The 14,028-nt window shown below is 38.6% G+C and overlaps 1 protein-coding gene and 1 long non-coding RNA gene across 13 annotated transcripts in view; one reads left to right on the top strand and one right to left on the bottom strand.

Annotated features, from left to right (window-relative positions):
• Positions 1 to 14,028, bottom strand: part of LOC5511206 (forkhead box protein B1) — a 62,564-nt gene that overhangs the window by 20,516 nt on the left and 28,020 nt on the right. For 10 of the 12 annotated variants that reach the window (XR_007308151.1, XR_007308152.1, XR_007308150.1 and 7 more), the window contains one exon: positions 10,106 to 10,168. Coding sequence is in view for 2 of the 12 variants with exons in the window: in XM_048728028.1 (XP_048583985.1) it covers positions 11,490 to 12,278 (789 nt within the window). In the remaining 10 variants the exon portion in view is untranslated. Of the gene's footprint in view, positions 1 to 10,105; positions 10,169 to 10,412; positions 13,037 to 14,028 lie in introns of those variants that run through there. The other 2 variants (XM_048728028.1, XM_048728029.1) reach the window with 1 other exon arrangement.
• Positions 4,868 to 9,975, top strand: LOC125563147. The gene is made up of 2 exons (XR_007308161.1): positions 4,868 to 5,141; positions 5,555 to 9,975. It is a non-coding gene; the product is annotated as an uncharacterized LOC125563147 (long non-coding RNA).

Below are 14,028 nucleotides of genomic sequence, written 5' to 3'. Positions count from 1 at the left end.
TCGTTAAATACACAAAGGGATCACATAGTAAGTGGTGTGGTTGAATACGCCATTGTTGATAGTTTTACTCCTATCGTGCGGTGAAGTCAAAAGCACCGATCTCGATCTGTTCCGTCTTGAATACTGAACAAGAGCCACAAAAACAGCTCGAGATAGAACGAAACGCTTCACACAAGCTGTCATACTACAGAATTAAACTCTACAGCTTGGGCATTTAATAAAAATAAAGTGTCGGTGAAGCCCTTTCTGTGGATTAAAGTGTGTATTATTTTAATTAAAATGAGTAGGTGTGTTTTTCAAATTAAAAAAGACTCCGAATCAAAAGCGGTATTTATTTTTTGCCGGCACAGAGTAAATACCTTTTTCGGTTTCCTCTACTCTGCTCAAATATTAACTCTGCTAAATGATTAATGTAAACTGTTTAATTTGAGCTTAGAGTAAGTCGTATAACATGGAACACGGAAAAGAATTAGTGTTTTTGGAGTGCTGTCGAAGCGATGCTAGTGATTTAATCCCTAAGCCATGAACGCTTTCCTGCCATGTGCGGTAGAAAAGTTCATTTTGTCGGCATCTTTGGTTTTTCTTTGCTGGTCGGCGCGCTTGAAAACAACGAGCAGTTTCCGCATTTGATTGGCTTAGACATCGCTAAACCGCGTTCAATCTCATAGTTAAGCTCTGTTTAATTAAAACTCACAAAGATTAAATGTGACAAGCGCTAGTGTGGGTCCCTTTGGCTTTTGGTCTTTCGGAATCCTTATAGCTTTTGACGTGGTTTTAACACGTGGGGTTAATTTGCAGTGCGCGAGAGGGAATTGCTTCAAGAACCCCACACACGCTTGGTATACTGTAGACAACATGTCGACCGCGTCCATGCTCGCGAGACAAGGGATCTTCCACCTCGTTCCTTGCACCGGTCATGTGCCTTTTAACCGACCAACTCGACGTAAATTACCAGCCGGCCTTTTTCTCAATACTTAGATAATATTGTGTATATACAACAAATAATTGCTTCAAGCTTAAGTATTTCTTATTTACAAAAGTAAATAAGAAACCACTTGGAGAATATATTTCCGCAGAGAAAAAAGGGTTTTCACAAAGACGAAGGCACACGATTTCAAAAAAATTCCATTCTCTTTTACAGCCGAATAACACGTCAAATGAACATTGACTGGATAAACCAGAAGCGAGAAGTGCAAAAAAGGGGAATTATTTTAAAGAAATTCGAATGACCGCCTTGGTGTGAATTGGAAACGGTTGGTAATTAGAAAAACATAGCCTAGGATTTTCGTTGTTTGGATCAAAACATCTGTTTCATAATTTCTAAAGAAAATTAATTGCAAAGGATTCCCGATTTATATATTCATTATCTACAACATTTTATTGTCCAGCTTTAGGCTAAATACTGCAAGGGATAAATAAACATTGCTACATTTGTAGATTTTGGTGTCAAAACTTTGTGTGGTCATTGTATTGAAAGTATTATTTTGGGCAACACAGATTAATTTTTGATTTATTTTTGTTAATTGTTGACTTTCGAAAAGAGAAAAAAAAGGTTTAACATAAAAAACTATTTGATTAACAGCCATGATTAACTTTTCAAATTAGAAATAGGAAAAGTATTAACCAAGGGGCATTTATTATCTCTTTTCATTAGCAGGATTCTTTTATTTCAGGGTAATTTGGAGTCAAACTTTATTGCAGAAAATTTGCACACAGGTTGTCATCAGATGTTGAGAGCGAAGTTTACAAAAAAAAATGATAATACAAATACAAAACTTTTTTGCATTTCGTATTGACTTTCGGTAAAATCTTCATGTAAAACAATACAAAACGATACGCGCAAAAACGAGGACTCATCAGATGTTGAGAGCGACCAAGTTTACAAAGAAAAACTATAATTACAAATAAAACTTTTTTTTGCATTTCGCAGCATTGACTTTCGGTGAAATTCTTCATGTAAAACAATACAAAACGATAGCATGCCAAAACATTGGGAAATGGTACAGATTTTATTATCTGTTTGACGCTTCTCCTGAATTTCAACTTTGAGTTAATTTGATATTCACTTGGAGATAATGTGAATTCTATCGTTTTAGTAATTTTCTTGGAAAGCGAACAAGGGCATTGTGTGATAAGAATATCAAAAAGCTCACAATTTACTTGACACATCGACCTTTTCCACTTTTTTCATTTGGAAATTTGCCTGTTCAGTTGTTTTCAGCGCAGTCCCTAAGAGTCTTTTCCTCAGTCACCTTTGACCTGATGTATAAATCTTATGGTTTTCTGGGTGGGGAAAAACAGGTCTACTAACGACAAAATGTGATTGGCTGAGATGAATTTGATTGACATCCCGAAAGCCAACCTTGAGGGCACGGTACGTTCATTTTAGACTCCTACTCCCGCGCAATAGCAAGTAAGTTTAGTCTAGCGACGGTCACTTTGTTCGAATACATTTTCCTGATGAATGATCACGGTTTTATTTGAGTCTTCTGTCGACGAAGAAACCTCAGTAATAAGATAACGTCATGAACATTTGATGGGATTGAAACAAGCGGCGTGTCTGTGTGTTTGCCATGTTTTACTGCGGTTTTTTAATACTTCGAGAGTTGGAACTCTAAAACTTTCTTTTTCATCAATAAAAAACATATTAAAGAATTTCAATCAACTGCTCCTTAAACCTATGCTGTAATGTTGCTGACGTCGTTATAAGATCGTCATGGTTATGTCGTTATGCTTCTTATGTTATTATACATCGTTATGTTATAGCGTTGTATTGCTAATGTTTTTTCATGCCTATGCTATCATGCTAATAATGTCATTATACGCTCGTTATGCCTTTGATGCTGTTATGCTTTTTATGCCAGTATACGCTCGTTATGCCATTGATGCTGTTATGCTTCTTATGACAGTTTACGCTCGTTAAGCCTATGATGTGGTTATGCCTTTTATGTCATTATTCGTTTGTTATGCCTATGATGTGGTTATGCCTTTTATGTCATTATTCGTTTGTTATGCCTATGATGTGGGTATGCCTTTTATGTCATGATTCGTTTGTTATGCCTATGATGTGGTTATGGCTATTATGTCATTATTCGTTCGTTATGCATATGATGTGGTTATGCCTTTATGTCATTATAAGTTCGTTATGCCTATGTCGTTATACCTATGTCGTCATGTTGCTCATGTCACAAAAGTCATCACACGAGTCATTATGCGTTTGGAAGCCTATGCTGACGATGTCATTATACGATGTTTATGTCTACGTTTCCATGACTCTTATGTCACATTATAAGTTCGTTATGTTTATGCCGTTTATACTTTTTATGACATTTTACGTTCGTTCAAGTAAGAAATTTCTAAAAACAATTCACGAGAATACATCAAAAAAGCACCGCAAATAAGACGTTCTTTCTCATAATCTTGTGATGACATTTTTGTCATCGTGCTCATGTCGTTATGTTCGCACTATTGACGCAAGCGCAAGAGGAGGCAAAAACGCACCGTTGGACACAAGACGCAAGAAAACCAAGCATGGGCGCAAGCTCTTGCGCTATTTCTGCCGCTTGCGTTCAAGCGAGAATCAGAAAACTACGTGCGCTTTTTCTTGCGTCCTTGCAGAGTTAACAGCGTGGGCAACGCTCAGGGCTCTCTGTACGTAAGCCTTCCACACAAAAACAGCTGACAAATATCAGAAGAAAAAAAAGAAAAAGTAGATTTTCATTGCTGTACTAGCCTCAGGGTGATTCATGCTGTATTTTAACGTCCTTAAAAATTCTTTGTTATTTTAGCTGTTTTATTTTCAAGGCGTACGTGGCGTTATGTTCTCACCTGCCTTGCGCCCCTGGCGGGGTTCAACGAGCCTTTTATAATCGTTTTTATGACACTTCATCTAGTCTTCTTTTTTAGATGCAAACCCACTCGCACGCGCGCATTTTCTATTTCTGAAAATGTTTTCTGCTACTTTGTCACTCGTTAAAGACGTAAATCTGAACCCAAATTGCATCCTTACCGCTTTGGTAATGGAGCAGACATTGCTGTGGGTTCAGTTAGATGAATGACGCATTGTAGTAGCTATGTGCAGCAACCAAGCATGCGGGGAGAGCAAGCAATGCCAATTGCATACAACGGGAGGGGGTCGAAACCATGCTGTCTAATAACATCCCTAAAAAAACAACACTTTAATAGTGTACTTCTTGAAGTATCTATCAGAAATATCCCACGACACCTTTCTACTACAAGCCTGATAGTAAAGCAATTGCGTTTTTGTTTTTCCTAATTCACTTGCATTCCTGCAAGACTTTTATGCGCTTGAGTCCCATTAAAAAACAAAAACAACTTTTTCGGTCATTAGAATAAAATAATATTTGTCTTCGTTAACAAATATTTTAAAACTAAATTATTAAAAACAATTCCATAACTATATTACGATACTCGAAAGTTCCTTGGTAATGAGCTTGACTTTTCCGTTAACCTTTAAACCACGAAAAACTAGACTAAATACTCCTAGAAATCGATTTGCAAGTGGTATGACAAGTCATATATTTTGTAGAAAAAAACTATGTATACTTAAAGGTAAGGTATTTTAAACATTTTATCGCATCTGCATTTTCCTCTATTTTGAAAAACCCGGGCAGGTTTAAAATATATAAATCGATACTAATATCATTGCGCGCAGGGTTGGATTTTTATGGAAGTGTGAGCGCAAATCAAAAACAATATCAAGTAAGCAAAATACAAAAACAAAATTAGAAAAAATCATTGCGATAATCGCATATTTTGACGGATGTTGCGCGAGAATTAAAGAAGTTTAAAAAGAACTCGTGCATAGATCTATAGATTGTTATCTGCTTAAAGCGTACTCGAACAATTTAGCGGCATTCGTGCGAGCAATTGTTCATTTTACAACCCTGTAACCCTCGTTAAATTGCTTTTCCTTAATTTTGTTGTCATAATTTGACGTGGGACCATGTCGAGTAACTTATTTCCGTCAGTCAAAGTTCGGTCTCTTTTCGCGTTTCGTCATTACAGTCGCGTTTAACGAGCGATTCGTTCGTAGCCACAAGCATGGGTAACGGCTGTATCGTATCTCATAATGGCTGAACCTCGTTAGGGACGCTGATCAGTGTTTCGATCAATGTTAGGTAAGTAACGACACAGAGTTCGACCCCCACACAGTGATCTTTAAGTTGCGTATTTAAGGCTTATTACAGCACACGTACTCAATGAGAGATTTTAACTTCAAAGACACGCCGCACGTTCAGAGATCTAAAGCAAAACAAATTCATTTTATTAATAGTTCACAAAGTTCACTTGTTCACGACCAATAGAACAACACTGTTTGAGCATAAAGTCTTGCAGGCCCAGTAAAATAAATCCACTTTGATTTGTATACCAAACGATTTTAGCGTCTATAGGTCCCTCTTCTCTAGCCCGACATCATAAGATATTAAATTCTGGGGGAAATTTTGCTTGCCCCGAAGCAGGGGGACAAAAGATGCGACAGACTTAATAAAGCTATTGGTAGTGATAAACTTTATTGGTTTGTTTGGATCAGAAATGCCGCCCCTACGACCGCAGCGCAGTTTACGACGAACGCTAAAAGTTTTAAGAGCTGAATTCGTAATCAACTCAATAGTATCAGGGGAAGTAAGTGTCAATTTATCGCTGAAAAGCCACCGATGTTTTCTCAGCCAAGACAAATATTTATTCATTTTAACCACTATTTCTAGCTCTCAGAGCACCGACCGATTCTGTGCATTATACAATATATTTAGCAGTAAACTATTGTTTAATCCGAGTTTTAGTAAATATTTATTCTTGTTTAATTCTTGATATATCATCTTGTGAGGTTGGACTTGGCACAGCTTGGGTGTTTTCGGAAGCTTTAATTTATTTTTGGAAATACATTTTTGCGCATTTGATCAAAGAAACCCCAAGCCACAGATCTTTCCGGTTTCTTTGTGGACTTTTTGTTAATAAAATTAAAGGAAAAATATAGAGCTGGGAAGTCGCACACACAGAGTTGACTTCAATGTTGTTGGCAAGCTACTAGTTAGAACTCGTCTTCGCCTTTTATGAAGGTAAACTCAATAGATCTTTTACCACAATAAAAAATTATAATACCACGTAAAATGAGCAAGAACTATTAAGTGTTGACAACATAATTATCAAGCTATTTTATCTATATACAGCGGACGATAAGTTGCCTTATAAGACAACAGAAAAGCATTCCCAAATCGAACTACGAAGCAACAGGATGTTTAACTATCTTTTCTCACTTTTCTTCTTACTGTTTGCTAAGGGAGACTAACCAGGGGTTACAAACTGGCAACAAAGCTAACTTAAATCAAGAACACTGACTTTATTTTCTTTACATTAAAGCTATGGGTCATTATATTTTTAGGTTAAAACTACGTATCTGGAGCTATTCAATAAACTCTAAACTTAATAAACTCATCGTTTCTCTTTCTTTTCACCGCTACCTTATCGTTAAATGACCTGTTTTATTGTCGGGAGCGTATAACTCGTTAGTCACCGGATTCGGGAACTGAAAAAAGAGACCCGAACATCAGGAAATGAGTACTTTCCACCCTCGGCGAGTAATGTTTGAGTAGGTTAGTTATTGTGTTTTTTTCCCTCGTGACAAACTACAACTGAAGTTAACAGTTTTCACAAGTTCACATATAAATATCACTTGGTAAGGCGACAAAACGTTAATGAAAGTCCTCTGTTTGGAGTGGTTATAACAACTAAATTATGTCGAGGTTTGGGGGGTAAATTCTCTTTAATTAATTATTTAGTTGGAATTTTTAGTACCACGGGTTAAGAGCTTGTATATTGCAATCATCCGATTATAAGACTTCTAGTAGAAATCAAGTGTTCTCAGCTGCTATGATAATGCAATCACTTATCATAAGTCTGTTTTTTACACCAATCCGACTCAACGCACGAATCACAAGTCAAAATAAAACGGGAATTTTAGTGGAAAGAAAAAAAACTTTACTTAACATGTGATAGGAGAAGTGAATACTCGAGCAGACGTCATGTCTTGACTTCGACAAAGTTGGCACATTTGTCTGTAGTCTGTAGGTCTCTAACTAGAATGTATTTTTGAATGAGATGACATTTTAGGGAAGAGATGGGGTAGTTGTTGTTTTATTAGAACTGTTAGAGTGTCGAATAAAGGTAAGTGCCGAGGTGTTGGAGCGAAACTGACAAACGGTGGAAGCGACGAGAAGTGACATCCATTTAAGATAAAACGATAAAGTGTCTCAAGGGATAAGACGACTGTTCTGACTCTTTTACGAACCTCTAGACACAGTGCTGAGTCGATTTAAGGCTTCATTGGAATCACAGAAAGGATATAACATCAATAAAGAATCGGGGTGAAAATTTATGATTCTAAGCAAAGGGCAAGCCAGATCAACCTCAACGCCCGTGCTTAAATCAAAACCCACAGAATTCATAGACAGATGTACCCTATTTAACCTTTTTGCAATAAACTGGGTTTATTTTGTTTGTTGCTTGACTTAAAAAGCGTTGTTTGGCGTCTTGTTTGAGGGCAGACCTCAAATAAAGCCGGTGTCAAACATGATGCCGGAAACTTCAACACCGCTATATGGACGAGATAATCCCGCTAAATTATGCCGCTTTTTTACCGGATTTCATGTGACATATACCATGTCTATAGCATACAAAGCAACGGGAAAAATTACCTTAATAAATATTGGCTAGACTCAAAGCACGCAAAAGGATACGACATTTGCTTAACGTGTCCGACTACACTTTTGTTCACAAGGAAAATGTGAACAAAAGTAAATAAGTGTAAGAGTTACTTAGAAATGAAGTGGTTAGTTTTGATATCAAGAATTATAATTCAAAATCATCCCAGCTTTCGGTATGAAAAATGTGACGCTAGCAGCAAACAGAAAGAAGGTTGAGCTTTCTTGTAACAGTAGTTTATGCATTGTATACACAATATCAGCAAATTTTTCCCCATAAATCTCTTTTATTAATATTCAAAACAAAAATTGGGATAGTTTTCGTAAACTGGTATGGATAAACTGAGCTCACGATGCAAAAAAAATGTGGGCTTGACTGGGTTAACCCACGTTGTCATGATGTGTCTATAAGGTCTCCAACAGGTCTTGCCATTCACAAAAACGTAGCGGAAAACACTGGGGATTCAACGCCCAAAATTCAACAAAATTCTGGAATTCTTGTCATTCTCCTTTAGGTATGTCCACAGATGTACACAACGCAAGCACTGACAGGTTTAATGTCAACTTGTGTATTTACTTCTTCGATATTGGAGTCAAGCGTTCAACCCAGACCCGAAGACGCCCGTTCACCGTGTTCCATTTTAGATGTCTCCAAACATTTGACAACACTTTTTGACATGTTCCGGATAGAGCACAGAATCACATCCCTAACCCACTAAACAGAACGACTCGTAAATGCTAAGGAAATTTTTTGACCAACACTGCCTCGGCAATGATGGAAACTTGTGGCGTAGAAACACCACACATTGTCACGTTCAAAAAAGTTTGTCACCCCATCTAAATATTAATACTTGTGTATTTATGAAAAAAATGGACAGGATTTCCTACGATTTTTCCGGGGGTTGATTTTGAATGGTTGACAAATAGTGTGAGATGTATTATTTTATTGCGGATAGGCGAAAAACTAATATTTATTTAAAGAATTTAGCAAAGGGGTTTGGTGTATTATGACACTTTTAGTGCACGCCTGGCAAACATATAAAGACGTTGAAAAAGGAAAATGAATAAAAAAATACAAAGGGCAAAAAAAGAAAGGAAAGGGTAAGAAAAAAGATGAAAGCACTTTTCTCTGCAAGAGCTAAAAACAAACATTGAAAACATAATTCTTACTGCTTTGTGAACCAAGCATTCACGATGGAAAAGGGATGAGATCAGACAAATTTTGTTAAAATTACAAAACTAAGGACTTTATTGCCAAATTAAAGACTAGAAAAGTCTCCAACAGACACAAGCAATTCCAAAGATTTGTTTTATTTAATAAAAGGCTGGTTCAATGAAAATACAGCGAATTAAAATTTATGCTAAAGAGTTTACAATGTGTATGGGGACAGCGAGTGTAAACAAGAGTTAGTCCATAGACGAAATCATTTTGAGTGCCAATTCCAAAACGCTTCAGCAAAATGCCCTTAACTACTCAAGGCTATACGAATTGGCTCATATTGTAGCCATCAACCCGTCATGTTGGTCTCCCCTTGCGCTTAAGTATCGATTTAAGATGGCGACAAATTTCTCAAAAGTTAGTATCTGGTAGCATGGGATAGGCGACAGAGTCCGGAAATTCTACTCTACATGCTCAAAAAATTATCCTTAAATCGCAATAAAATAACGAGAGCTTGTCACAGGGGGGCTACAACACAGAGCTAAGCAATCAGTGAGTTTAATAATTTCACAGTGTTCCGTCGCAATAGGCTTTTGGTTCTCACAGCAGAGAGCGATACATCAATCTAAATTCTCGTCAGAACTATACCTCTGCCTAGCAACTCTGGTCGGAATACTGGCACGGCTATTCTTGAAGTATAAGCGTCCCAAAAGTCTTGCCTGGACTAAGTCATAGCGCGCAGTTGTTGCTCTCTAGAGCAATTATTCGCGGCGAGGCAAAATCCTCGGTCAAGCTACTTTCTGCGGCATAGAATCGGTGGGACGTGTTTACTCAAACAGCCACTCTCCTGTAGCTACCTTCAATAAAATCCAACGGTTACCCACATTTATTGACATTATATAGGCATTTTAGACCGCAAAACAGAGTTTAGAAGTTCTTTACACTCAATAGGGATAAAGCACACCCTAATAACAATTTGAGAATTAAAATGGCTTGAAGAGAAAAGAGTAATACTCAAAGAAGAAGAAAGAGAAGAAAAACACATACATAACCATTGAATCATTGCCTCAAATCTTCTTTCCTCTGATTAAAAACGAAAAACCTCAAAACAACTATCCGAACATAAGACATCTCTAACGGAATTAGGGCTACTAATTTAATTTATCTAAACTAAAAGAAATTGAGTTTAGAAGCTAGCCCTCTGGTGCAAGCGAATGTCACTTACTTTGCATCCAAAGCGCCACTGAACACGTGTGATTCGCTTAGGCTCCTGGTTCTTCCCCGTTCTCTGTGGAAAAGGACACAAAATATAAGTAAATAAACTAGAAAGTAGTGTCTTTTAGCTATCTACCACGAGGGCAGTGCACTATATTTGCTAAAATAAAAGGTGAGGAGAATGGGAGGTTGTTTGTTGGCGCCATTAGACACCAAGTTTTGCGAGGGGAGTTTTAAAGTCACACTCGCCAGTCTGTCGCCAAGTTAATCCTGCAAAGAACAGCGTCTAAAAAGTCCCAACTAGATTTGCTTTCTACCTGAGACTTGAAGCGAGTGTAAGGGAAGAGACCAAGGGGAAATAGGAGGAGAAGAATTGTTTGGGATAATTTAGTTGGAGGATGTGGTTAGTTATAGAACCAAAAAACTTGAACATGTCGTTTCAGCTCTGACAAGCTAAGTTGTCAAGTAGTGAATGGTTTTTACAAAAAAAAACGACGTGTAAGGATCAATGTGCACATTCTTAGAATGCCTCTTTAATGTAACTGCTTCAAGTCTACAAGAAAAATCAATAAAGGCACAAGTTTACAATGATCGATAGAAGACAAATGTTGACAGAATAATCTAGTTTAAATATATACTCTAATTTGATCACTTCAACAAACTAAAGTGATTCATGAATTTATAGGTGTATTAAAATTATTTCTAGAAGAACAAGGAACATATCAGGATATGAATTTCTTGGTTTTCTAGCTCCTACGTCATGTAATAAAGTTCAGTTAGATATTTCTGTGTTCATACTCTATATGATTCCAAATTTCCAATAAAGTAATAGTAATTTTGATTTTCCTTTGCCACAGTTAAACTATATACACTTTGGGCGAATGGGTATTTGTAACGGATAAAAAATATAGATCTCACTTTAAATGTTTCCTCTAGAAATAGGATAAAGAGTGGGTTCTTCTAAGATGCCACAAGAACTAGCTCCCCATTATGTAAGAACTCAAAATTTATCCTCTCAATGTGAGGAATGTCCAATCGCGAGAAAAAATCATTTCGGTCAATATATACAATAATCATGAGCTATATACAAAGTCAATGGAAATGGTGTAAGAATAAACGCAATGCTGTGTCTTGCGAGATGGAGACAACACTTCGGGCCAAGTCTTTAACCTCAACAATCCCTTGTTTAATGACCAGAAATAGGCGCCTAATCATGGTTGGAGAGTCTCGAGTATCGCATCGTTCCTTCCACGATAGAAAGTTGATCGGTGTGAAGAGCTTTCGCGCTCCATTACGTCGTAAATAGGCGCATATTACCCGATGACGGACACCATTGACTAGGTACTTTCAACTGTCTGTCTCACGCGAACAAGTCCTCTTTAAGTCCCCAACTCTCATCTAAACATAGGCGAAGCGTACGAAGTGTTCGTCACGGAGGAGTAGAAGGGAATAACTTCACTTACGCAGCCTAGCTCGGGAGCGTAGCGCGCGTAAGCCGGTCGAAATCGCGACGCATATTCAAGCTCCTTTCTACTTGTCTCGCGATGGTGCGCGCACGGTTTCGCACAGTAGGTCGGTATCGGAGCCCAAAGATTGTTCTGGTACCCAGAAAGTCCCGTAGAAGTCGGAGTATTCACGCACGTAGGACATGTAGGAAGAGAGGGAATCGGTGCCGGGGCCGTCGCCAACGGTGTGCTTTTTCTTTCGACGCCTATTAAGTTCTCGATGGCGAATGGGTGCTTGAATCCCGTCGGGCTTGGAGCACTCTCTTGCTCAGACGGGCTGAGTTCATCCTCGTCTTCTCTCGTCGCGCTGATAAGCTTGGCGAGTTTTGATGTCCTTTCTCGTTCTGACTTAAAGCGTTTACGGCGCCTTAGAAAGCTGCCATTCTCGAACATTGTGCCACAGTCTGGGTGAAGAGCCCACAAGCTTCCTTTTCCTGGCTGATCAGGACGACGAGGAATCTTCACGAAACAATCATTGAACGATAAGTTGTGACGAAGGGAGTTCTGCCAGCGTTGCGTGTTATCGCGGTAGAAGGGAAAATGGTCCATGATGAATTGGTAGATCTCGCTCAGAGAGAGCATCTTTTGCGGTGAGCTCTGTATCGCCATAGCCGTGAGAGAGATATAGGAGTACGGAGGTTTAGCGCTGCCGTAACTGTTTCGTAGTGGTCTAGGCATCTTGTTACGATACTAGAGCGTGAAAGAGATCCTAGTTCTTTACCCTAGCAGGTTCACAGGGCACTGTATCTGTTCCACCAGCTGGGTCGCTTTTGAAGGCTATAGCACCTTGTGTACTTTAGCTATCAACTTAAATAGAGCTTGCAAAACAGCCCGGCTGACTTCAAAAACTTCTATTGTCCGGAGCCGCTTCCAGCGAGCCTTTGGAATCACTGGTTGAGCGGTGCTGTTGACATTACACAGGGCCGCCTGTCGCTGACGATTAAATAGTGAATGGCTAATTATCACATGCCCATCAAACCGAAACTTAGCCAAATTACTCGTTAATTTCCTTATTGAAGTTTGGGCCTCAACAAAAGGGCGCTTTCACGACAGTTTAAATAAAATATTCAAATTCCGCCGCTAACTTCACGTGTGGAACTCACCGGGGATGCACAAAGGAACCGTCCTGGTTTCCAGTCTCCTCGCCCGCGACCACACATCACAAAACCCACCGATGGGAGCTAGAACTAATAAAACCCTCGTCACACGCCTCACTTAACCCGCTTTGTTTTTCCGTGCCGCTTTGTAGCTGCCTGTCTTTGTTTACAACGCTTTCACAAAGGTTAATTAATCTAAGACGCACGGTGAAGTAGACATGACTGCAGCGCGAGCAAAAACACAGAGTTCACCATTTCCTCGACCAGACTTGAAATCGCCCTAAAGAGTCAAAATTTTGCAAATAATTTATCAAGACCTTGAAGGAGATTATCAGTGGCGATCTTTACCGATATTCCCGTTTATTTTGTCTACAATGATTGCCGGTTTTTTATTCGACCCCAATCTCTACCCCCGGCAAGTGGAAATTTGCGAACTCCACCCCAGCCAGATATTTTAGCGCGAGGGGCGATCGAACTGGCTCATAAACCCTCATTAAATAGGGAATTGGTGCGTTTTGGTATAAATGATGGAAGAGGGCGTTGGATTCGCGCCGACGGTAAATTAGTCCGCCACCTAACCGACCAAAAGCCGGTATAGATTGTCGGAACCAACAAGTTCATTTATAGCTCGTTACGTTGATAGCATCAACGCAGTTATGACAGTTTCACTATGCGAACACTTTAATCGTATAAAGCTCCGCTCTGATTCTACCGTAAGCGCTTTCTTAGGATAAACTTTTAGCGAAATATCTTTGCGTGAATATCACATTTCTCACTATGGTACAAAAAGTGTCAGAACAATCACGATAAATGAAAAGGACCCATAATTAAAGTCTTAGTTTAATAGTTCACATCGCAACCCGCGTATTAAACTTTACGGGACGCAGGCGTTATTGTTTAAAGAGGAAATTGAAAAAAGTCACTCTTGTTGAAGTCAATAAAGGCAATGTTTACTATAGATTTTATGTATCTGCAGGGAACTCACAAATAAGCGTGTAATGCGTTATCCACTCAAGCTAGGTGTAAACAAGGTGTTTACATGCGCTCACAGATAAACCGTTTTACTTCCTATGCGAGTGAAATTTACTTAGCAAGTCTCTAAAGCCGACAAGAGGTAAATTTAATTAACATAGTGGCAAAGCAAATAAAATAACATAAAGAATCGGCACTTTGGTATTCTTACGGAGTGAAGGTGCTACATTGCTGGTATTTGTTGTGATTTTCTTTAGAAAATAAAGTCGGCATTTTGTGGGATAGAATGTGGTGAAAATGCGACAGAAAAAAGCCATCATAATAACTCACGTAGCCGCAAAATTAACAGTGGCTTTGTA

The sequence above is a fragment of the Nematostella vectensis genome, chromosome 5 (assembly GCF_932526225.1).
Source record: "Nematostella vectensis chromosome 5, jaNemVect1.1, whole genome shotgun sequence".
In the NCBI taxonomy this organism is placed as follows: domain Eukaryota; kingdom Metazoa; phylum Cnidaria; class Anthozoa; order Actiniaria; family Edwardsiidae; genus Nematostella; species Nematostella vectensis.
The sequence above is the reverse complement of the archived record's forward strand: the minus strand, read 5'-3'. Positions and strand labels throughout refer to the sequence as shown.